General features: G+C 42.4%; 1 protein-coding gene across 1 annotated transcript in view; it reads right to left on the reverse strand.

The window, feature by feature from the left end:
- Positions 1–27,002, reverse strand: part of tprn (taperin) — a 66,754-nt gene that overhangs the window by 6,797 nt on the left and 32,955 nt on the right. Inside the window, exon 2 of the mRNA XM_080212486.1 lies at positions 2,803–3,004. Within this exon, the coding sequence (XP_080068612.1) occupies positions 2,803–3,004 (202 nt within the window). The remainder of the gene's footprint in view (positions 1–2,802; positions 3,005–27,002) is intronic.

Genomic DNA, 27,002 nt, shown 5'->3' on the forward strand with positions numbered 1-27,002 from the left:
TTCAGCTTGGAACACAAAGATGGAGCTAAATTAAAACTTCACCAGGCAGCCGAGGAAACGTCGCATAACATGAAATATTTACAGCAAGTCATAATTGAAAATTTCTTACAATTTGTACTTTTACCCCAGGTTTTAATCATGCAAATTAGTAGTTAAGTTTTAAACTTTAAAGGGCGGTCAAATGGTCAGTGGATCGGCATATGGATAACATTGGAATAGTTAAGGTTAGAGGGTCATTAGATTCGTTCCACTGTTCGGCACAACATCGAGGGCTGAGGGGCCTTTACTGCGCTGTAACGTTCGATGTTCTAAACAATACAAACAGTAAGACTGACTATGGCAACTGAAACTGAACAGAGTCAGGCTGTGGCTTCAAGACTAAACCCAGCAGTGACTTCTCTCCACTTCTTGTGAAGTTTTACCCATCACCGTGTGCTCTACAAATCAATTCAATGGTGCAGCATATTAATGAGAGCCTCTCTCTTTATACCATTAACATGTTGTATTATGATGGAGTGCTCCAGCCTGTATCTAATACATACAGCCCAGCTCTATACTCTCATTTGGCATGTTTGAATTTATTTCCTCAGTTCTCGGCTCTTTACTCTGTCTCACTGTGGATGTGTTGGTAACATTAGCTGGAAACTATTCTTACCCCAACAGATCATCTGAGTCAGGGTGTGCTGGTTTTGAGGAGATGGATTCTGGCCATGTCTTGCAGCCCACTAGCATTACAATAACTGCCCTATGCTGTAGGGCTCCATCGGTAACAGAATGGGATTAAAGGTGAGGCGGTGACAGCCACAATGAGGTGTCTGAAAATTGGGTGGCAAATGTGCCTTTGTTTAAAAAAGGCTGCAGGGAAAAACCTGGGAACTACAGGCTGGTGAGCCTCATCTGTGGTGGGTAAGTTGTTGGAAGGTATTTTGAGAGACAGGATCTACAGGCATAGAGAGGCAAGGACTGATTAGGGACAGTCAGCATAGCTTTGAGGGTGGAAAATCATGTCTCACAAATTTGACTGAGTTCTTTGAAGGGGTAACCAAGAAGGTAGATGAGGACAGAGCAGTTGATGTTGTCTACATGGACTTTAGCAAGGCCTTTGACAAGGTACCACATGGTAGGTTGTTGCATAAGGTTAAATCTCAGGGTGAAGTAGCTAAATGGATACAAAATTGGCTTCTTAACAGAAGACAGAAAGGATGATTGTAGAGGGTTGTTTTTCAAACAGGAGGCCTGTTTCCAGTGGTGTGCCTCAGGGATCAGTGCTGGGTCCACTGTTATTCGTCATTTATATTAATGATTTGGATGGGAATTTAGTAGACACGGTTAGTGAGTTTGCAGATGACACCAAGATTGGTGGCACGGTGGACAGCGAGGAAGGTTATCTCCAATTGCAGCAGGATCTTAATCAATTGGGCCAGTGGGCTGACGAATGGCAGATGGAGTTTAATTTAGACAAATGCGAAGTGTGCATTTTGGTGGATCGAACCAAGATAGGACTTACTCAGTTAATGGTAGGGTGTTGGGGAGTGTTACAGAACAAAGATCTAGGTGTACAGGTTCTTAGCTTCTGGAAAGTAGAGTCACAGATGGACAGAGTGGTGAAGGAGGCATTCGGCATGCTTGGTTTCATCGGTCAGAACATTGAATACAGGAGTTGGGACGTCTTGAAGTTGTACAAGATATTGGTACGGCCACACTTGGAATACTGTGTACAATTCTGGTCACCCTATTATAGAAGGATTATTAAACTAGAAAGAGTACAGAAAAGATGTACTAGGATGCTACCAGAACTTGATGGATTGAGTTATAAAGGTGAGACTGGACAGACTGGGACTTTCTTTCTGGAGTATAGGACACTGAGGGGTGATCTTACAGAGGTCTGTAAAATAATAAGAGGCATAGATCAGCTAGATAGTCAATATCTTTTCCCAAAGGTAGGGGAGTCTAAAACAAGAGGGCACAGGTTTGAAGTGAGAGGGGAGAGATACAAATGGGACCAGAGGGGCATTTTTTCCCCCACATAGGGTGGTGAGTGTCTGGAACAAGCTGCCAGAGGTAACAGTAGCGGGAGATACAATTTTGTCTCTTAGAAAGCATTTAGACATTTACCTGGGTGGGAGTATACAGGGATATGGGCCAAACGTGGAAAATTGGGGCTAGCTTAGTGGTTAACAAAAGAGGTGACACGGACAAGTTGGGCCAAAGGGCCTGCTTCTACGCTGTAAACCTTATGCAAAGTCACAAAGACAAAAAGGCTGTAGACACTACGGTCAGTAAGACGAGTGTGCTGCCTTTCTGTGGACTATCAGACTGAATGCAAGTGGAAACACGCTTTCTGATCAAAGAGATGCAAGCTGTAGCCATCTAGAGATTCAAGAGGTTTGTCCTTATATGGCTGGGTGAAGGAGTAGCCACGAGTGTCCTTACTGCTGATCATTGGTTTGAGAAAGAAGCAACTTATGATGGTCTCTCGATACTATAGCTTTAGTGAAAGATGGAGAAGTGAACCCTACTGAAAGCTGGGGGTGAAGCTGGAGTGGTTCCTGAAAACACTGCCGCTCTGTGCGGAACATACATTTAAGAATAACTTTGTCTTGGGGTTTTCAGTCAAAGTTAAAAGAGGTCTGTAGTTTAGTGTCAGCTGCTGAAGCAATGTTTAGTCAGTGTTGCTCTTAATTTGTTTGTTGTAGTATGTCCTAAAATCTATAATCTCGTTATGCAATTCCTTTAAATCAATTACTGCAAATTCAACTATCTTTCTAAAATTTATTTGTCTCTACCGGTATCACAACATACCTGAAGCTAGGGTATTAGTCCTTAAGGGGCTGCTTGGTGTTGTGGGAGAGCTGGTGTAACTGGGACGTGGAAAGAAGAATGTTGAGGGCTGTTCTCCCTCATCGTTGTCACTCTCCTCAGACTCCCCCTCTTGAATGAGGGAATTCTCAGACGGATACTCGAATGTCGTGTGCAAACTGGAATCATTGAAAGAAATCTTCATCTGGCAATAGAAAAGAGATGGATCAGCAAACCAGGTGTGGACTTCGCACATTCTGTTCCCCGAAACCCCTGAAACTCAGTCAGGTGTCATGTAACCTGCCCTACACAAAGAAATTACCATACCCCATACTGCAGCTCCAGCTCAGAACACACATCTCCCACTTTCAAATTCCTCCCCATCCAAAGCACAACAGCAGCTGACATATCAGACTGATTGTCCTATTTCATGTTTAACCAAAACAGTGAACTTTTTTTTTAAATGATGTACAATAATCATCAGGTAACATTAAAGTTACACCCACACATTAGAGAAGATGGTTTTGGGGTTACAGTGTAGGACTAGAAACTAGAGATTGTAAATTCAAAGGCTAGAAATTTGCATTAAAGAATTTGATAACACGTGAGCCAGCACCAAGATTTGAAAACTCAACTGGTTCACTGAAACAAGCTCCCAATCCCATCTAGTCTGGCTAATTTGAGACATGATGTGGGTATGCTGGTGTTGGACTGGCGTAAACACAGTAAAAAGTCTGACAACACCAGGTTTTAGTCCAACCGATTTATTTGATAATAGACTCACAAGCTTTCGGGGTTAGCCCCTTCGTCAGGTGAAGGGGCCTGACGAAGGGGCTAACCCTGAAAGCTTGTGAGTCTATTATCAAATAAATCGGTTGGACTAAAACCTGGTGTTGTCAGACTTTTTACCTAATTTGAGCCACTCATCCCACACTATGGGACTGACACTTTACAGCTTAAAATTTGCAATGACATTGCAAGACAATTAATTATCAGTTCAACAAGGGATGGGCACTAAACGCAAGGCTTCCCACCCATCATTCACATTTTGAGAACAAAGAAACACTTAAACATTGGAACAGACTGTACTTCACAGTGGATTTGCAATAAATCTCACAGTTGGGTTTCCACACAGAGTGACCTGTGTCCTGCCCCAAGCTGTGTACAATAATCATTTGTCATTTATTCTTTGATCAAGATTTGGATACAATATTGCTGTCTAGTGCAACAAATGATGTTTGCTGAGAAATTATCCCAGCAAAGATCAACAGTCAAGTGTGGCTGAGAAACAGCAATTTGTTTAGTTCTCGGCTGCAAGAGGAGAAGCTTCCAATGAGAAGGATCTGATACCATGAATACTATGCAGAATCGGGGCAAGGAAGCATCACAGGATGGGGTCAGGAGTAGCTCAAAGGTGTTACACTCAGCACAGAGCACCGTCCATGGCACCGAGTACACAACCAGATCATCACACGCACTCCAGGAAGCTCATTTGAAATTTACATCTTAATATTCGTCTTAAGGGAATTAAGGGATGGGAGATAGTACTGAAAGGTGGAGTTGAAGAAGAAAACAAGCCAAGATCTTCTTTAAGCTGGCTCTGCAAAAGACTTTACGGCCAAACTCCTGCTTCTATTTTTTACGTTATTCAGTACAAAGGAAAACCAAACACAGGAATAAATCCTAATGTGCCCGAATTGTTGGCTTTTAAAAATAGGCTGATCTTGCTCAAATGAGATTCTTCACATAATCCATTACAAATAAAACATTTTCTTCAACAGAAAAGCACACATCTGTACAGTATACATTGATATAGTCCTTTGAATATAGAGAAATATCCCAAAATGCTTCATAGAGACAGAGTAAAGCAGATTCCAAACCAACTATCTATACAAGGCACAAGTTAGGAGAATGATGGAATAAACTCCACTTGCCTGGATGGGTGCAGCTCCAACAACAACACAAGCAGCCTGACACCATCTAGGATAAAGCAGGCCACTTGAGTGACACCTCATCCAAAAACATCACTCCCTCCATCACCGAGGCACAGTGGCAGCAGTTTGCACTGCACTACAGCAACTCAGCAAACATCACCACCTGAAGTTCCCTCCAAGCCACACACCATCCTGACTTCCTTCATGGTCACTGGGTCGAAATCCTGGAGCTCCTGTCCTAACATAGTGGGTGCATTTACACCTCAGACTGAATCAGTTCAAGGCGGCACTTCATCAACTTTTCAAGGGCAATTAGGGGTGGGCAATAAATGGTGTCCAGGCCAGCGACACCCACATCCAATGAAAGGGAAAAAAAGGCAACAGGAGGTTAATCAAAAACCTGGTTAAATTGGGTGGGTTTCAATAAGGGAATTGCAGAGCATGAACCCAGACAACTAACGGTATGGCTGCCAATAGCAGTACTAAACTCAGGGGATGCGCGAAAGGAGAGGTGGTTTGCAGGAAGGGCAAAGCACGAGGGGAGATTACAGAGACCATCAGGGTCAAGGTTAGTATTTCAAATTTGGGACATTACCTCCCAGTTCCTCATCGATGATAGGAAATTTGGGCAGATGAGACTGGCTATTTAGATGAGTTGGAGTTTGAGGGAGGAAGGGAAGTAAACGTTTGAGTGATTGCTGACACGGTTTCTCACTCCAGTAGGTACAGCAGCACTCAGTAATAACACAGGAATAAACTGGCACAAACTATAAACAAAGTCATTAATCCAACATGGCACATATTAAAACAGCAGCCTGTTCAAATCTCAGACTTGCATGACAGGAGGGAGCATTTAAAATATTTAAAATTTTAAACACTTCATGTTCAGTTACGAGGAAAACCAGGAGGTGGTGAGCATATCCATTGCTTCCGTGTAATTGGTGGGTGTCAGGAGTGAATGCACCCCACACTTGGCTCAATATTATTAATAACTTGCATGTTCAAACTCATGTGAAGCCTGAACTTTGCCTGCTCATTTGATGCTTCCCCAGGATCTCTACCGCACCAGTCAATGTGTACCACATCTTGCAGGAGTCTCCAATTTAGTGCAGCAGACATTTTCCTACAGGAACATTGCAATCAAAAATTCCTCACTAATCAGACATCTCAAATGCTACAATCAGCAACACTGAATTCAACATGTGGATCCAGCTCAGAAAACGGAAAATATTAACGGCCTCAGAAAACAGTGACAGAGGCAGCCTGGTTATTAAAAATAAAACGATAGTTCACTAATGTCCATCAGGGAAGGGAAATCTCCCCACTCTGCCCTACACCGAGGGCTGGTCCCTCAAGGAAATCTCCCCACTCTGCCCTACACCAAGGTCTGGCCCCTCAGGGAAATCTCCCCTCTCTGCCCTACACCTTGCTCTGGTCCCACACCAGTTTACTTTCAATGTCTTCTGAAAGGAGCCATAAACCAAGTTATGGAAAAAAAATCATTTTGAGGCAAATTTTTCAAAAGGGACGGACAATAAAATGTATGAGAATTTATACTGAACAAAATCTGAGTGTCAAAATCCTAACCAAGCTTCATTGATACAGGCCTAGAGAAAAGGAAGCAGCTGATGAATTATCTGTCATACCAGTCCATTTAGCTGTTCTTTCAGCAAATCAATTGAAACAAACACAGCTTTTAATCACTCACTCTTCTAAACAGTGCTTCTGTGTCTCAATGTTTGGAAGCATACAGACTCCATTCAATACGCTGAACATCAAGACCTGCTCACTGGGCACACTCAACACAACTGGACAATGGATTGGCATTGTGTTCAGGCCCGGCCTAATTTTAAGTGGAATCAAAACAACATTGATAGACAAATGTTTAATTTAGTGGCCAAGTGTTTATGTTTCGAAAGAAAGATCCAAGTGATGATCACAGCACAAGGATGGTTAACAGAAAATTAGATTGCTAGCTGTACAAACACAATTTATTCAATACAAGTCTGCCAACGATTGTATATTTATCCACAAAATGCATCTCACCTACAATAACTAACAGACGTCATTCACTTAGAGTAGTCAGTAACTTGTGGCTGGCGAGTTTCGTAGTGACTTGGTAATGATTGGAAAGGATCATGCAATGAGCAATTTTGGCCCAATAATCCAGAAACGAAAGGCCATTACTGTCCTTTCACCATGAACAAGAGGACAATGTTCACAATACCAATAAACCAACAAAGCAAAGCAATGCAAGACCAATCTTCCTGCACCCCTCTATTAACTTCCAATGCATTAATTTTAGTTGACATTACAGCGGGCCCACAATGCCAATCAAATAGCAATGGAGTCCATTATGAAGGTCATATTAGCCAAAGCCACAGAATCACGCAGGAAGTTACATATTCTAGATTCCTGATTTTTCAGGCTGGGGAAGGAATAAGACACTGAAAGCTGATCCATATGTAACCTGCAGATTTTAAACCAGCATTCCAGCAACCTGGCTGTTTTATCCGCTCAGAGATTTAACCTGAATTAGGTTCCTCAATAAATCAGAAAGTGGTTGAGCCAGGCTGATTCAGGTCACCAGTCTGATCCACTGTCTGCTCCATTAGCTGATTTCAGCTAGCGTGGAGATAGGCTAGCTCGGGGTTAATTTGGTTCTTTGGGCTCTTGAGGGGAAGATAGATCAGCCTAGGTTCTTTCCCCTGACCATGATTAGTCAAGCTCAGCTGGAAGTGCACTGGAGTGAATCTTGGGTAAGGACAGGGTTTGATTTTTCTGTTCCTCTTTGATTGAGCAGTCTAACGAGGCTCAGTCACGGCTCACCTGATAAGACATGGTTCTCTGGATAGCACCCATATAACTATTCCCATCATACAGTCACAATATTAACATAAAAAAACTTCAGTGAAATGCCCAGCATCAGCCAAATCACATACATCCTTTGGTGTAGCTTACAATATCAGAGAAAAACAGACTTGTACAGACTTTAAACCTCAAATTGATGCCACTGTCATTTTATCTACTTGGGAGCAGCAGAACCAGAGTATCTAACAATCCAAACCAGAAACTTTGGAAAAAAAGGGCAGAGATGGCCAGCATTATTCTCTGCTTCATTGTTTCATTAACAAGATAGCAGAGATCCCCTGAGGGAGAACACAATCAACACCACTTTTCAGTGTCTGACTATAGCATTTAAATCAGTTTATTTACTGTTCATTTGCTTCTCTTTCCATTCTGAGATACAAACTCTTCACCTTGTTGATAGTGAGTGTTGTTCGACTGTAGGACCTGCAGAGTCAAGCCCCATCCTGTCTTCATCTAATGCTCACATAAACATACATTTACAGAAGCTTTTGGATGGTGATCATAGGGTGGAAACCCACTTCATTTTCCTCTCACCATCCCAAAGTAGCTGCAGGCGTGGATCACTCCCCACAGGATAGGAAACAGAGCTGGGCCTTCAGCCAAGCCTGCAGCGACTAACAGCTACTCTAACATCTTTGGGCTAGCAAGAGGAAAAGGAGTTGGATTTTCACCCCAGGGTCAGCGATAACTCGACCCACCTCCCAGTGGAGAAGTTTTCTGCATTTGAAATAGTACAAATCCTCCCATCAGAGCAGCAAGCCCATTAAAATCATCTTTAATTCCCTCAAAAGTACCAAAAACATTTTAAAACCCCATGAAATGTCTGAGCAGTATTCTGGTAGTCACATAGATTCATAGAGAAGTTGCGCCACAGGAAACTGTTCAGTGCACCATGTCCATGTACTCCCTCTGCATGAGCAACTCACCTCATCCTACTACCCTGCCTTTTCCCCAAGCTATGCAAGTTCACTCTTCAGATAATTATCTAACTCCCTCGACTGAATCTGTCTCCACCACACACTCAGACAGTACATTCCAGATCCGAACAACTCACTGTATAACAATTGGTTTCCTCTCATTCCTGATCCTTGCAACAATGGGAACAGCTTTACTCACACAGCCCCTCATGATTTTGACTCACTCAGTCAAACTTCCTGTCTGTCCAAGGAGAATAGCCCCAAGCTTCTCCAATCTTATTTCTGGAACCATTCTTGTGAATAGCCAGAAATGTTCACAATTCTCTACTTTAGGCCAAACTAGTGTTTTAAACCAGTTTATCATAGCTTCCTTGTTGTTGTACTCCACGCCCCTATTTATAAAATCCAAGATCTCATGTTCTTTATTAGCCACTTTCTGAACCTGCCCTGCCACCTTCAGTGATTTGTGCACATTTACGCTCAGGTCACTTTGCACCCCCTGTAGAATTACAACCTGTGTTTAATACTGCTTCCCTTCGTTTTTCTTACCACTGTAAATAACGTGCTTCTGGTTATAATGATCAAACCAACCAAATAAGGGTGACCAAGTCAGAAATCATTGGGCTCAAGTGTGCCACTGATCTAGGAACTACGGTGTACCTGTTTGCTGGGCAGTACTGCTCAGTAGCTGTAAAAGGAAAAGGAACAGGTTTACTTCATTAATTGCTCACAGCCCCAAACCAGCACACTGATATTGGCAAATCAGACACACTGGATCCTGGACTGTGTTGTTGAGAGAATTTTAAACATTTGGTTTAATATAAGTTTATCACTGGGGTCACCAGCCTCCATCACCACTGAACTACTTTCATCAATACTTTCAAACAATACTGTTGGAATGGGGATGAATAGTTAAGCAGCTCAGACACTGGCCTCCTATCCCTGTGATCCAGATACAAATTCAGCCAAGACTGAGGGGGAGAAAGTCTCCTCTGTGAGAAATGTATTTGGCCAGTGTCCACCCAATAGCCTAACAGTGCCAAGTTGGCAGCCTGTTTCGGAGACCAGAGGGTATTTGTTAGTGAGATGTCACATTGATGCAGTACAGGGGGTTCTCCTCTTGATGTGACAGTTAAGGATGCTGTTGAAACAGAATAAAAGCTCTGCACTGAACCGTATATACCTGATCTGAGGATGCCTGGGGAATCTAGCATGTTCCTGAAATGCAAAGTGCAGCAACAAAATATAAAGACTAACAGTGCTTTGAGCACTAAACTCAGTGAGGTAAAACTGTGTGCGCTTCACATGAAGGCAGCATTAATGGAGTGTGGTTCCAAGGCGCCCAAGCAAAACTCAAGTCAAAAGGAATCAGGAGCAAAGCTCTCCACTGCAATAATACAGAGCTTTGGCGAGAGCACACCAGGGATAGTGTGTGCATTGTTGGTCTCCTTATCTGAGGAAGGATTTTTTTTGTTATGAAGTACACTCCATGCCAAACTGATTCCTGGGATGGCAGGACCAACTTGGGGAGATTAATGGTCAGAAGTAGGGATGTTCAATGATGATTGTAAATGTTCAGCACCATTTGTAACTCCTCAGATACTGAAGCAGTGCATATGAAACAGGACTAGACTTGGGCAGATAAACTGCAAGCAAATGTCATAATACACAATGACCATCTCTAACAAGTACCAATCTAACCATCGCCCTCTGACATTCAATGACACCACCATCATTGAAATCTCCACTATCAATATCTTGGGGTTTACCATTGACCAGAAACAGAACTGGACCGGATATATAAATACTGTGACTACAAAAGAGTGCAACTTACAACTGACTTATGCCATGTAGATGGTGACAGGCTTTGGGGAGTTAGGTGGAGAATATTCCATCATCACCTATCTAGGTGAGTGCAGCTCCAAAAACACTCCAGAAACTCAAAACCATTAAGTACAAAGCAATCCATTTGATTGGCATCCTATCCACCAATTTAGATGTTTATCCCCTCCATCCCTGACACAGTCACAGCAGTGTCTACATGATTCACTGCAGCAACTCACCAAGGCTTCTTTGACAGAACTTTTCAAAGTCATGTTTCTACCATCGAGAAGCAGATACTTGGGAACACCAAAACCTGCATGTTCCCCTCCAAGCCACTCACCGGCCTAACTTGGAAAATATTGTTGTTCCTTCACTGTCGTTGGATTAAAATCCTGGAATTACCTCCCTAACAGCACTGTAGGTGTGCTTACATCACATGAATTGCAGCAGTTCAAGAAAGCAACTCACAACCACCTGCTGCCGAAAAATTGGGGATAGCCAATAGATATGCTGGCTTTGCCAGCAATGTCCACAGCCCCAAGAAAAAATATAAACATAAAACTAAGGAAAATTAAACAAAAAGACAAGCTGTGTGACACTGTGTCTGAAGTGGAATTAGGGAGCAGACATTTCAGAGCGTTCTAAAATTGCTAGACTCTATTACCATAGAAGTCTCGAAGCTGCGCTAAAGTCTGTGCTGCTAAAAGATGACATCACTGTAAAGCCAACATTTCCTTTTTTAGGAAAAAAGTTTGAAATAATATTTTAGTGAACAACTGAGAGCAGCCAAAAACATTCTCCACATTTTAAACCAGAATCTGATAGCTCAGCTCTACAGTAAGTCTGATCCACTCCTTTCTCTTTCCATGCATCACGCTCCTGTGCTTTTTTCCTCCAGATCCTGCACAATAAAAGGCACACGTGCCTTGGGCCTATTCTTGCTGATGCTAGGGTGACAGAATTCTACATTTACAACGTCAGCTCTTGAATCCCATCTGCACAAAATATGTACCTGCTTTATTGGATTTCCAAAGACTCAGACAGTACAGACATCTGTCCTCTGCTGCTGTAGATTTAAATTCCTGGTGGTTTGTGCTTTATTTCATATCTGCTTGTGCCAATGTTGAATCTTGCTAAGTTCAATGCCAGCTACCAGATTCCTTTCATACAGGAACTCTGACATTTTTCGGTCTGGTCACAAGAACGTGAGACAAAGAATCGGAAAAATTCCAATGTAGTAATATTGCCCTGACAAAGAGATCTTGCTGAGTGACACTACGTTCTGACCCGCACAGCTTCCTCACGAGTTGTTTTCTTCTCTCCTGCTTCTTGCGGCCATTAATACATCATTTGGTTCCACTCACCATCCAAGTTTACAATCTTGGCAATGTCAACTCCCACCCATACTGACATTTTTACATCAAATTTGCAAGGAACCCACATTTGTAGGAAACCTGAGCCAGTTACAAACCTCATCTCCTACCTAGGATTCTCCATATGCCCTGTCCAGGGAACCACCACTTACCCATGAATGAGGAACAGGAGTAGGCCATACATGGGAAGGTGGCTATCGTGCATCAATCCTCAAGGAAGCTCAGTGTTTCATAAATCCTAAACAGAAAAAAGTCATATCCTCTTCTGAACTCAATCCAGTTTAATCCTCAACTAGCATGAGGACTGACTACTCCATCAAAGGACATACCAATGCTGGTGGCAATGCCGTCACATCTGTGTCTGTAAGTGTGCACTAAAGCTACCTGAGCAGTCACATAACCAGAAACGTTCAAACTGAGAGTTAAGAGTCAAGAACTAACAGCCATAGTTTTAGAATAAGGGATTAGTTGTGAGGACTGAGACAGAGATACTTCTTCACTGAGGGGAATAAATCTTTCGACTTCTCTGCCCCAGAGAGCTATAGATGCTTATTCAAGATAGATTGATAGACGTTTGGACATCAAGGGAATTGAGGGATTTGGGATATGGTAAAGTAGTAGAGTTTAGGTCAGGGCTCAGATATGTTCTTACTGAATAAGTGACATGGTAGCACAGTGGTTAGCACTGCTGCCTCATCTCCAGGGACCTGGGTCCGATTCCCAGCGTGGGTCACTGTCTGTGAGGAGTTTGCACATTCTCTCTGTATCTGTGTGGGTTTCCTCCAGGTGCTCCGGTTTCCTCCCACAGTCCAAAGATGTGCAGGTTAGGTGCACTGGCCATGCTAAATTGCCCCATAGTGTCCCAGGGATGCATAGGTTAGAGGGATTAGTGGGGTAAATATGTGGGGTTATGGTGATGGGCCTAGGTGGGATTGTTGTTGGTACAGACTCGATGGGCCAAATGACCACCACCTGTACTGGAGGGTTTCTATGATTCTAAGATGTATGGCCTACTCCTCCTCCTATTCCTCATCATTTTGTAAAATTCCATGCAGAAGCTTTCATTGCCCCACCTGTGAGGAAGTGCCTTTGTCTGGAATTCTATCCCTATATTCTGAACTTCAGATGCAGAGTGCAAGTTCCCAGATAATGCCCTTGACAATGGAAAATCGGAGACTGATAACCCAATGGTTTCTCCCAAGTCCCCTGCACTCACAGCAACTAGAATTTGCAGCATAAAAAATGTTTCCATTAGCAGCCATCGTGGTTTAGTATTAGCGCATTTAACTGAGTCAGAAGGTTCTGGGTTCGAATACCATTCCAAAGACTCAATCCAGGCTGACGCTCCTAGTATTGAGGGCATGTTGAAAGATCAGACCGGTTTTCTTTTGGATTAGACATTAGGGCCAATATGGCCCTCAGACTACATGCAAAAAGATTATTGAAAAGTGCTATGATGAATTCAAGTCTTTAAGTTTGTATAATTAATAGATCACCAACTGGGGTGGCCCTATCCACCAAGCTCACAAAATACTCATTTTCATAACTTCTTTTAGTGAATATTTCATGTTATTGCTAGGCCCTGGTGTACAGATAGTTTCCGTGATGCTAAATTCTACAAAGAACAAAAGAAAATTACAGCATAAAAATAGCACCTTTGACTCTCCAAGCCTGCACCAACCATGCTGCCCATCTGAACTGAAACTTCCTACCCCTCAGAGGACATACCCCTCTATATCCATCCTATTCATGTATTTGTCCAGACGTTCCTTAAAAGTCACAATCTTACCTGCTTCCACTACCTCCTCTCACAGCGAATCTCAAAGTGTTGCTTAGTAATCCACCACTGTGATAAAGTACATCATTTGGAGGACCCAAAATTCTAGTCACCAGCCACCCTGATCAGCCAGGAGAATATCAAGGAGCTGATACTGCAGTTGACTTCAGGAAGGAGCTCCGATACTTTATGCAAATAAGCTGATCAACACATAACAAAGAACTCAGTCATGAAACACAAACGCACAACATCAGTATAAATACCGAAGTATGAAAAGCAGAGAGCTGTACCCAAAGTAAAACCAACGGTTGGTTTTATACCAGCTAATTTAAATATTCACTTGCTAACGTCCATTTAAAACAAAGCTGGAGAAAAAACTCTTCACATCATCAAATCAGAGTCAAAATAGTACTGTTAAAAATGAAGACACATCTTATGCCTGTACCAGGATTATGGGACTTACTCCATGCACTGAGCAAGCTCCTGTAATGCTGATTTATAAAGACTGTGGGAACTATCCAATGCCATTTATCCCAGACTGACCACCCTCAAATCATCACAGAACTGTCGCTCGCGTTCTAACTTGTACGATCTGTTGCAATCACCTTCTTCTGGCCTCTCTGTTCATCAACTACATTAAGCACAAACTATTAGAACTCTCAAACCAGAATAAATTATACCCATGCAACCTTTTTGTTCTGCTTTGCCAAGCTCAGCAGTAGAGGGAAAGCAGTTCAATCCATGTTCACTGTGTCTTAGGGCCATCCGTGCTCACAATTTGAATGTTTGCCAAGTGACTTTACTCGTGCACACACATCACTGTCCCCATAAACAAACATTTGCTCTCTATGAACTGAAACATGACTTATGCAAAATATATCCAAAAGCATGATGTTCCAGGGTGAACAAAGAACAACACAGCATGGGAAACAGGACCTTCGGCCCAACGAGCCCACGCCGCCATTTTAACATTGTGAGTGCCCTCTTCTACCTATGACCTTTGTCTACGCTTACTGGACTCCACAATAACGGAACCATAACCAGATTGAGGGGAGACTAATTTAGGGACAATTTGTTAACACCAATCAGCCTAAGAGCATGTTTTTGGGGTGTGGGAGGAAACCAGAGCACCCAGAGAAAACCCACGCAAGCACAGGGAGAATGTGCAAACTCCCACAGACACTGGCCCAAATCCATGTATCTGCATAGCAAACAGTGATAGTCACTGAACTGTCATGTCGCCCGTCAGTTGGTCCAGTTTAAGCGTACACTAACGACATGAAGCACTAGGCAACTCTCGAAGCAACATCTAAGAGCAGCCCTCGCACGACCCACTGCGTGTATGCCCCTTGTTGAGCAACAAGGCAATAGCACAGGAAAATTCACTCTCCAATCATCCTGGGGTATATAACCTAGGATTTAAATTTGTTAAGGAAACTCAGGTGAATAAACTCAAATTCCAAAATTTTATGAAGCCCCATCCCAAAACAATAAGAACATATTGAAATTCTGCTGGTTTGAGGTGCTCAAGATGTTTGTTTGAGAAATCAGATATTCGCACCATTTTCCACTTAATTCACACCTGGAATGAAAGTGTTGCTTGCAAAGCCAGTATTTATTGCCCATTCCCATGACGAATGTGTGGAGCGGCTCACCCAACTTTGGCACAAGTCCCCAAATATTAGTGAGGAAGAACTCTACAGGGTCAACTGGACAGGGTGTGCCTGTTCTTCCCAGTGGCTAAGTTGGATATGGGGTGGTCCATCCAATTTTATTCTTGTTCAACTCTTTTGGAGCAGTTTAATACAAATGGTTTGCTCGACCATTTCAAAGGATAGTTAAGAATCAAACGCATTGCTGTGTGTCTGGAGTTGCCTGTCCACCAAGAACAGCAACTTTCCATCCCTGAAGGACATGAGTGAAATAGAAGGGTTTTGTGGCAATCAGGTAGTTTCATGATCACCCCACCGAGACTAAGCTTTTTATTCCAGATTTTATTAATTAATTGAAATCAAGTTTCCTCAGGTGCCTAACAAAAACTGAAGAAAAATCAAAGAGGGCAACTCTGCACCATGAATATATAAATCAAGGTCGGTATTTGAGTTAAGAGCGGTTTCTTTTACGTGTTTCCCTGAAGATAACCCTAATGAGTCTCAAAAGGTTTATTCACTGTTACAAACTAATAATCATCATCAAGTTTCAGACAGATAACTACAGTTAGATAGCAGGATATTCTGCTGGAATAACAACCCAGGCAAGGTTGTATTAGCATACTGAAATCATGTCATTTCAACAGTCTGTAACCTGCTGAACACAAACGAACCAAGCCAATGGTCAGCTTTCCAATTCAGTTTAACAAATTTCCAAAACAAAACGACAAGAAAGCGAAGATTGGGCATGGTTTGGTTTAGCACTCAAACCAAAGCACCCAAATTCTTGAGTCATATGAGGAAAGTATGGTAATCATTGGGAAGAAATGTCATTCAGCCATCTGGTTCACTTACCTCAACATACACAAAGTTTGCTACTGCCACAGCAATCAGCTCTTAAAATTACGATAAGAATCTACCTCAACCAAATTATCTGGCAGCCCATTTTCAACATGCAAAGAAATTCACAATATCAATCTTAAATTCAGTTTAATCCTATATCTCCTTGTTCCAATCTCAAATCAAATTTGAAAAAACATTGAAATTCACCATTTCCATTCCATTTACTATGTTATATAGCTCTATCACAGGACTTGCCAAACTATGGGCTGCTGAGATGTTGGGATTGAGCTCTGAGGCTACGATAATTGGTTTGGAATTTGGATTGAATGCTAACAGCACGAGGCCCCTTGAATCATTATATTTTTTTCTAAATCTAACTGATCAATCTGATACCTGCTCCAAAAGAGTCAGTGGAGAGTTTTTTTTTAAAAAGCATTCAGCTTAAACACATGGCTCTCAAATCTCTCTCATTCCCACAAGTGTCACCCCGCCCCCGCAATTCGCTGTCACAAATCTCTACCCAAGCTCCCCCAAATCACCCCCCCCCAACCCAAATTTGGAAAGCCTTGCTCTGTGCATACAAATTTGACAGCTGAAAAGCTCAAGCTTCTCACAGTAACTTCATTGCAATGTTAATGTAACATAAGCCTACTCATGACACTAAACCTTTCTTCTTATTCAATTCTTTGATTAGTGATCAGACTCATGGCTTTCTCTACAATGTTCCCACCCTTCTATGTTTCTCTTATCTCTTGCTAACCAGAACTGGATCCAGTACTCAAAGCAGTTCTGATCAGGGGTGATGGTGGAGACCACAGATTTGAGTGATGGGTTGATGATTAAGTTGAGTGCATTTTCCTGAATAAATGTTGAGTTTCTTAAATGTTTCTATCCAAATTCAGGGAAGTTGAGAATAATTCATCTTGATTTGTGCACTGTAGGTGGTATTGAGGCTTTTCAGAATCAGGACACTGGCCATTCAACATCCAAATATGAACTTCTGCTCAGTGGTGACTACCAAGGTTTCACAAGGTTTAGAGTTTAGAGTTCAGAGTTCCTATGAGCTTTGACAAATGGTTATCTGGACTCGAAATGTCAGCTCTTGTCTCCTTACGGATACTGCCAGACCTGCTGAGATTTTCCAGCATTTTTTCTTTTGGTTTCAGATTCCAGCATCCACTGTAATTTGCTTTTATGCAACAAGGTCTGAAGTCTGGTGGCCTTAGCCAAACCCCAACTGGTCAATGGTGACCAAGTTATTTGTGAATAAGTGCCACTTCTAACTCCTTCCATCACTTTGCTGAATTACTGAAATTACAGTAAGAAGTCTCAATGTCAGGTTAAAGTCCAACAGGTTTATTTACAGCAAACACCACAAGCTTTCAAGGAACAACCAGTTCCAAAAGCTAGTGACATTTGCTACAAATAAACCTGTTGGACTTTAACCCGATGTTGAGAGACTTCTTAACGTGAACACCTCAGTCCAATACCAGCATCTCCACATCATTACTGAAATTAGCCAGGTTAGATTCGTCCTGCTTTTTAATGAACAAGATAGACTGGACAATTTTCCACACCATTGTGTCAGAAGGGTAGCTGTACTGGAACAACTTGGCTCAAGATACAGCTAGTTCTGCAGCACACCTTCAGTACTGTGGCAGTGATTTTGGCAAGACTCATTGCCTTTGCTGCATCACCAATGGACTCAGCTGCCACAGTGTGCCTCAGTTGGTTGAAGGCATAGTGAGATCGTAGGAGGAGTTTAAAGAAAGCTCATCCTTTCGACATTTCTAGCTGAAGATGACAACAAAGGCTCGAAGTCTTGCTGGGCTTTTCCATTGTTGAAGATGGGAATACTTATTCAGCCTCCTTCTGTCCTTGTCAGATGTTTAAGGAGAGCTTAGAGTTCCTATGAATAAAGTAATAGGAGGGCATCCCAAAATTCTGCAAAGCTGAATATATTCAGAACTAGATTGAAACCAATACTGAGAAAATCATGTTAGCTAAACATTCGTAAATTACACATTTCATGTAGCAAAGCTGACAATAAGCCACATTACCTCTAGACAACCAGTAACATACTAAGGTGTCTAACTTTGACCAGAGCTGTGATATTACAGTATATATGAACTTTCTCTTGTGACACAGAAATCATAAAAATACACCAGCTACATCAATGTGTACAGCATGGTTCATTCCTGCAAGCCTGAGATCTTCAATGTGACTGAGAAGCCGATGGTGTCACCATTCTGGCCACTTAGATGAATTAATAAGTGAAGCAAATGCAGACTTAATAAGTTAAGCTTCAACACAAGCACTGTGCAAGGCTATGCTCATCTTCTCAGCTTACAAGTAAAAACTGGAATGGGAGAATCCAAAGAGAGTTGTGCAATATTGGTCTGAGAAATTGGATGATCTCCTACTGGGTTGCTTGGAGTCAGTGGACTGGTCAGTATTTTAAAAGCCTGCGTACAGCCTGAATGAGTGCGCCACTACAGTGACTGACAATTAGTAAGCGTGAAGAAAACTGTGTGCCAAAGCAGCAAATCTGTGTTCCCCAACTGGAAACCATGGACAAACAGGGATATCCACTGCTTGCTGAAGTCCAGGTCTGAGGTGTTCAAGTCATGCGACACTGACCTATACAAGAAAGCCAGATACAATCCAAGGAGATCCATCAAAGATGCCAAAAGACAATACCAGACCAAGCTAGAATCCCAGCCACACCAACCCCCACCGGCTATTGAGAGATCTGCAAGACATAAGCTACAAGATGAAGGCATTTAAAATCTCCGGCTCCAACACACCCCTCCCTGATGAGCTCAATGCATTCTACTCCCACTTTGAGCAAGAGGTCAGTGAGAGCATGCTCTCCACCCTGGGTGAAGCGGTATCTGGGGTCACCATTGCAGATGTCAGAGCAGCTCTCTTGAAGGTCAACCAACGGAAAGTGACTGGCCCGGATGGGATACCCGGAGGAGCACTCAGATCCTGTGCAGATCAGCTGGTGGGAGTATTCGCAAACATCTTCAATCTCTGTTTACAACAATCTGAGGTCTCCATCTCCTTCAAGAAGACGACCATCATTCCAACACTTAAAAACAAAGCAGCGTGCCTTAATGACTATCGGTCAGTGACTCTGACATCTATCATCATGAAATGCTTCAAAAGACTAGTCACAGCACAAAGCAATTCCAGCCTCCCAGACTACCTGGGGTCACTAGTTTGTCTACCACCGCAACTGGTCCACAGCAGACACCATCTCCCTGGCCCTGCACTCAACCCTGGAACACCTAGATAACAAGACACCTATGTCAGACTCCTGTTTATTGACTACAGCTCAGCCTTCAACACCATTATTCCCACAAAATTCATCTCCAAACTTCGTGGCCTGAGCCTCGGCACTCCCTCTGCAACTGGATCCTGAACTTCTAACTCACAGACCACAATCAGTAAGGATAAGTAACAACATTCCTCTATGATCATCCTCAACATCAATGCCCCCCAAGGCTGTGTTCTCAGCCCCTACTATTCTCCTTATACACTTTATACACCTATGACCGTGGCCAAATTCTCCACCAATTCGGTTTTCAAGTTTGCTGACGACACCACCATAGAGGGTCAGATCTCAAGCAATGACGAGACGGAGTACAGGAATGAGATAGAGAATCTAGTGAACTGGTGCGTCAGCAATAATCTCTCCCCCAAATGTCAAACAAAACAAAAAGGAGATTGTCTTTGACTTCAGGAAGCTTAAAGGAGGACATGCCCCTGTCTACATCAATGGGGACCAAATACAAAGGGTCAAGAGCTTCAAGTTTTTAGGTGTCCAGACCACCAACCTGTCCTGGTTCCCCCACGCTGACACTATAGTTAAGAAAGCCCATCAACTTATAAAGAACAAGAACAAATGCTTCTATTTTTTCAGAAGACTAAGGAATTTTGGCATGTCAGCTACATCTCTCACCAACTTTTACAGATGCACCATGGAAAGCATTCTTTCTGGTTGTATCACAGCTTGGTATGGCTCCTGCTCTGCCCAAGTCCACAAGAAACTACAAAAGGTTGTGAATGTAGTCCAATCCATCAAGCAAACCTATCTCCCATCCAATTGGTTCTGTCTACACTTCCCACTGACTCGGCAAAACAGCCAGCATAATTAAGGACCCCACGCACCCTAGACATTCTCTCTTCCACCTTCCTCCATCAGGAAAAAGATACAAAAATCTGAGGTCATGTACCAACCAACTCAAGAACAACATTTTCTCTACTGCTGTCAGACTTTTGAATGGACTTATCTTGCATTAAGTTGCTTTTTCTCTACACTCTAGCTATGCCTGTAACACTACAATCCACATTCTCATTTCCTTCATGAACGGTATGCTTTGTCTGCATAGTGAAAAGTATTGTTTCTTGTGCACTGTTAATACGTGACAATAATAAATCAAACGTCCACCCACTGACACACCCAGTAATATCAAAAAAAAAATCAACAAAACAGCTGCTTAAAAGATCAGATGGAAAGCTGTTTCAGATACTTTTTTGCATCACAGACTCACAGTCCAATGCTGAGAGAGCGAGCGAGAGATCATGAGCAAGACCCAAATCGAGTTAACAAAGCTCAAGGGCAGTCACGTCAGCTTGAGTTTGTCACCAGTGAGATAACTATAGTTTGACCATTTGGTGTTTCAATAATGCAAAGGTGGAGCTACTTTCAGAAGGCTTTGGCACTCCCAGATATTTTTATGGCTTGCCAACAAACTGTGAACTCTGGTTTGTTTTACAAGTTTACACTATCATCCACCCTTATTCAAGCAGGAAAATAAGGAGCGGCATCCTGAAACATTCCATCACTCTATCCCGAAGTTGCCACTGTTTCAGAGTTCACTGGTCTGAGAGAAGCGGCACTTCTCACACCTCAGAAACATGCAGTGTTTTGAACAGCAAAATGAGGTGTGCATCTGGAAATAGACTGCAAAATATTGACATTACTTACATCGACTTAAACATTCACTCTTTTGGCAACACTATTTAGACTACAGCTCCCCCCAGATAGGAAAATCGTACATTTAGTCCACACCTGAACTACACCCACTCTGGTCTAAGGGTGCCTAGACTAATGGAGCTAGAGCTACATCTTGCAGTACAGATGCCCTCCTTCTGAAGGCTCAACTAAAAACTCAATGGTGAAGGGTTCCCTGATTCAAAAGGTGAAGTTTTTCAGTTAAAGTGGTAACTCTGACAGCCAACTAAATAATTATCCATATACAGAAAGAGGGAGATGGCGAGAGAACACCAGGCTTAGTGTGTTTTCAATCCACATTCCATACAAACAGCAGAATATATGTGGTAGCATCTATGACCTTACAATGGTCAGTACATGCAAACAGGCCTCCATTTTATAACCATTGCTTAAATTTATCAGGCTGAAAAGGTGCAATCTGAATCACTGGTGATACTGGACTTGAATGTGTGAACAAACTCAAAAGTCAAAGTGAACACAACAGTGGGAAGATTCTTACATCAATTACCCCAGGAAAGACAGGTGGACAGTCAATTCTATGGATCACTGACCAGTACTGAAGTGGCTAGGGCTCAGGAAAACAAAACTGGCACATGTTCCAACTTATTGCACAAACAGGTCATTTTCGGTCTCAAAAGCTGTGTAGGAGATTGATTCTCTCGCTTAATGTCTTATTGCCCCAGGGATTCGACTAGCAAAACAAGAGACAGACAGACAGACATATGTTATTTTGATGTGGAAAAAAGTGGATGTTTTGTATGAAACTGAAGGGACAACTCAATTTAGTGTCTTATATATATGTTCTTACACAACTTTTACATACCTAAACCAAAAGCGTGCTATTTCAGAACTTTAGCAATGAGACAGCAAAGACTGATTACATGCAACTGGTTTGCAGAAAACTAGATTAACTATCACAAAACAGTGCTAAGTTGCTGTTTTCAGAACTGATTTCTTTGGTGCTTTCATCCTTTACATAAAGCACCTTAAAATACACTTTCAAGTGAAAACTGGAGTATTGGAATACAAGATTATCACAGAACTCATCTTTACAAGTACCCTCTTCTGATGTATTCCTCTTTGAGCACAAACAGAAAAGCATCAAAACTTCACCACAAACACCACATCCTCCAACCATAGCACATCACTCACGCTCCCCACACACATCCTTTCCCAAAGGGCTAGTATCTCAATCTGCCAACAAGCCTTGCTCATTGCCACTGTGCATTATTACAGCACAACATTTTTGAAAAACAAGATAACAGTTGGAAGGTGAAAGCTTTTTTTGGAATTGTTGACGTTGATAAAACATTTTTAAATAAGAGCCTTTTCCACTCAAAAGATGCTGAAGTGCCAGGAAACACTCCCACGAACAAGTGTTGATTATTCCTCACGGGGTAGCTGGCCGGGATGAGGGAAATGGACACCGCTGCCAAATTCAGCCTCAGCCTTCCTTCACCACTGAAGGAGATTGAAAACCACATCCCTTAGCCCTGTCATATGACAGCCAAATATTGCACTCTGCCTTTGCGGGGATTAACTAACTCAGTACGTCTTAACCTTTGACTCAGACAATTCTAATATATTCCAGCATTGTTTTCTGAAGAGCAAATGAATTAAAAGACAGCATGACTGCTGCAATAGTGAGAGCTCACCAAGGCTCCTTCAACAGCATCTTCCCAACCATAATCTCTCTACCATTGAAAAGAACAAGAGCAGCAATACCCGGAACACCACTGCCTGCAAGTTTTGCTCCAAGTCACTCACCATCCTGACTTGGAACCATGTGGATATTCCTCTATCAACACTGGGTCAGAATCCTGAAACTCCCTCTCTAACAACACTGAGTGCACATACACCACATGGACTGCAACAGTTCAAGTAGTTCCAATGTGGAACTTAACTAGATCAATTAGTAATAAGCAATAAATGCTAGTCTAGCCTCAAATCCCTATATTGAAAAAAAAGTAGCCATAATTGCAGTTTTACCAGATTTAGTCAAAGACATGCCTTCCTGTCACAATATACGAATGGCAGACACACAAGCAAACCTTCCTCATTGACTATGAAGCACCTGGGGTCAACTTGAAGCTTCTAAATACATTGTTTCATATTTGAAAATCCCTTTCACAAAGGGCAAATAATGCATGATCAACTGTTAATTTTAAAACTAAGATTAATAAATTGTTAGCCAAAAGTATTAAGGATATGGGGCAAAAGCAGTCATGTGGATCATGTTGTAGGTCACCCTGTGATCTCACTGAATAGCAGAACAGGCTCAAGCAGCTAAATGGTCTCCTCCTGTTCCTATACTCTTCTGGCATGGTGCACAGTGTTAGCATTACTGTCTCACAACTCCATTGTCCTGGGTTTGATTCCCAGCTTGGGTCAATGTCTGTATGGAGTTTGTATGTTCTCCCCATATCTGCATGGGTTTTCTCCAGGTACTCCAGTTTCCTCCCACAGTCCAAAGATGAGCAGTTAGGTGCTTCGCCATGCTAAATTGCCCCTTAATGTCCTGGCATGTGTAGGCAAGTATGTGGGGTTGTGGGCCTAGGTGGGATTGTTGTCGGTGCAGATTTGATGGACCAAATGGTCTCCTCCTGCACTGTAGGGTTTTGATGATTCTATTCACAAGAAATAAGTGAGTGAGCATAGTGACTGACATTTAAGGAGTCCTGTCCTTTTTGCTCCAGTCTAAGGGGAGGATTGAACTTCAGTTTGTAGCCACCGAGTTTTTGACTCAATCTCTCTCAAGACCCCTTGCAACAAAAACCCCATCACAGCAGCCTATTGTTCACTGGTGTGAAATCTAATTGAAGAAGTCTTCAAAGATCCATAAATCTCTTCTCATGATGAAGACCTGACAAAGCAGATTCTGCAATTATTTAAAAGTTTACAGCACAACTTTTACATAAAAATCCAAACTCTAATTAGATGCTGTGCTATGTTGAATGCAGCTCTGCTCCCCACAACATGTATACAGGCAAAAAAAAAGAACAAATTACAAATGCTAGAAATCTGAAAAGCAAGCAGCAAGCGCTCTCTCTACATTGCTTAGCTTCTCAACGAGGAAAGATGGAATCGTTTTTGGCTCAGGGTTCCTACCAGTAACACCCAAGATCTTGTTTTGTCTTTGATCAGGAGACTTGCTTTAAACTACTGCCAGGAGCCATATTCAGAAGCATGTCAGGTACACTTCTGATCCTGCACAACATCGAACTGCACCCTGTTTCACTAGCAAAGAGACTAGCCTTCAACAGGGCCCCAAAAGTTGCCATTCTATTTTACAAGCACCATCATCACCAATTCTACTATTATCTCAGGACAAAGTTGCTGAGTCAATGCCAACAGTATTGGGGCAGCATAATGGCACAGTGGTTAGCATTGCTGCTTCACATCACTAGAGACCTGGGTTCGATTCCCAGGTTAGGTCACTGTCTGTGTGGTGTTTGCATGTTCTCCTAATATCTGCGTGGGTTTCCTCCGGTTTCTTCCCACAGTCCAAAGGGGTGCTGGTTAGGTGCACGGCCCATGCTAATTCTCCCTTGGTACTTGAATAGGCGTCGGAGCATGGCGACTAGAGGATTTTTACAGTAACTTTGTTGCAGTATTAATGCAAGCCTAATTGTATTCAATGAATAAATTTTAATTTAGATTGCGCATTTAGCTCTTATATTAATGATGCAAACTAATTTCAATACTTATAAAGAACAACAAAATCAGCCCAGGAAACAGGCCCTTCGGCCCAACGAGCCCGCGCCGCCATCTCAACACCACCAGTCCCCCTCTCCACCCACGACCCCTGTCTAATGTTATATGGCCATCCAGATTGAGGGAATCTGATTTAGGGACAGTTTATTCCTGCCAATCGGCCTAACAGCACATACATAGAATCCTATAGTGCAGAAGGAGGCCATTTGGCCTGTCGAGTCTGCACTGACCACAATTCCACCCAAACCCTGTCCCCATAATCCCATGCATTTATCCTAGCTAGTCCCCCAGACACAAAGCAGCAATTTAGTGTGGCCAATCCACCTAACCGTTGGACATCTTTGGACTGTGATCTCAACTCTGAAGCCAACTCATTTCTGATGGTCTTGGGGTGATCTAACATGAACTGTCAGATTGGACTCCTTTCTGTAATTGTAATCTGCTGTGCAATAACCAGCCTGCAGGAAAAATGCAAAGAAACAGATTTGCTAGAGGATTACTTAGGGCAATGACCTTGTACACCACAGTCAGCATGTGTTCATAAAGCAGATTTTACATTTCCATGGCTCTAAATTGGCGCCTTACTTGGGAAATATGCTTCCCTTTTTATTGGGGGCTTTCTGCAGACTTGCATTGCTTGCACAAGTTCCCAGTGTTACTGTTGTACAGTTTATTTCTGGTAAACAGACTGGAGCCCAGCATCTGATTGTTGTCGACAGTGACCAGTTACGCAAGGCCAGAGATTCAGCTAGTTTCATCTTTCTCTACACGCTCTGCATATAATCAACACCCTCCAAGATCAGAGAATCTTGCACTGAAAATGACTGGTGGTCACACCTGACTTGTTTCATATATCTCCATTAAGTGGATAGCGAGGAACCAATAAACAAACAAGTCATCTCACCAACGTTATAACCTCCATACAGCCTTCTTCAAACTGACAATACAGATTCTGAATGCTGGAAGCATCAAATGAACGTAAAAGAATGGTTCCAATTCTACAAACAATGCAACAAACCCTCAAGATATAATCATTTTTCCACATATATAGAAAAGACCAGCAAATATTACAATTTGTTCAGAATATCAAATCACAGTGCGTTGTAATCGTAAGTGGCACCTCCCTTCATACGGATCGCACAGCCATTCCGGCGCTATCATTGAACCCACCCCATTACCCATTTTATCTGAAAATATCCTTCACATAAATGGATCACTAAACCTTCTTCTAACAGCACCTAGAGACAACAGGATCAGTCAGTACATTCAGCATACTACTCCCATTACTTCCTACGGGCTCCTGTCCATCATAAAGTCTCCTCCTTGGCCACAATCACCACAGATCACTGCTTCTCCATTCTGTATGCTGGAATTAGCAGCTAGAAAAAGGATAAAGAGACGAAAAAGGACAGCAAGAGAAAAAGGAGACATGAAGGAAAAAGGAAAGGGTGGTTGATGGAGGAAGACCAGCAAAGTGGACAGGAGAGCCAATCCGAAGTGCTGCCTTCATCTAACAACCTTCATAACCTCAGGTTTTAAAGGACTTTGTAGGTACTTAGTAACTTTTGAAGTGTAGCCACTACTTGTGTTCCAGAGTCACTTGCTGTCACTGTTATCAAAAACTCTAAAGCACACAACAGCTGAGAACCTGCATTTATATTACAGCCAGTGACCAAAATGTGGAACCAAGGCCTCATTTCATACATGATGACCTTTACAGGCCATAGCAGGGACAGTTCTCTGTCACCAACTAACTGGACAATGCAAAAAACAAAAGAAATAAAGACTTTTTTTTTACTCAGGGTGGTGGATGCCTGGGATTCACTACCTGAGTTGGTAGTTGAGACTAAAACACTCAACTCAAGTAAAAAGTATCTGTGCCTGTGTATCTAAAACACTGCAACCTGCAAGGCTATGGAGCAGGTGCTGGAAAATAGGATTAAACCAAGTGGATAGTTTATTTTCTCTCTTTTTTCAAGCTGGCACAGGCACGATGCACTGAATGGCCACTTTCCGCACCATCACCTCTCTATGGTTCTATCTTGATCAGGATCACCCTTTGTAGATTAAAGTAGCATTTTCTGCACTGAAATTACCAAACAGAGGAAGTTAAAATGTTATTTTTCATAAAATCAATAGTTTTACATAACCCTGACCAATCATAATTTGCCCCAGGCAACACAGAACATTATCAATGTAGCAGTCCTATGTAAACAGTTCAGAACTCTATCAACCAGGCCTCGTGTGCTACATCCAGTTTGGTTACCTAGACACAGGG

The sequence above is a fragment of the Carcharhinus amblyrhynchos genome, chromosome 25 (assembly GCF_965287045.1).
Source record: "Carcharhinus amblyrhynchos chromosome 25, sCarAmb.v2.hapA, whole genome shotgun sequence".
NCBI classification, from domain to species: domain Eukaryota; kingdom Metazoa; phylum Chordata; class Chondrichthyes; order Carcharhiniformes; family Carcharhinidae; genus Carcharhinus; species Carcharhinus amblyrhynchos.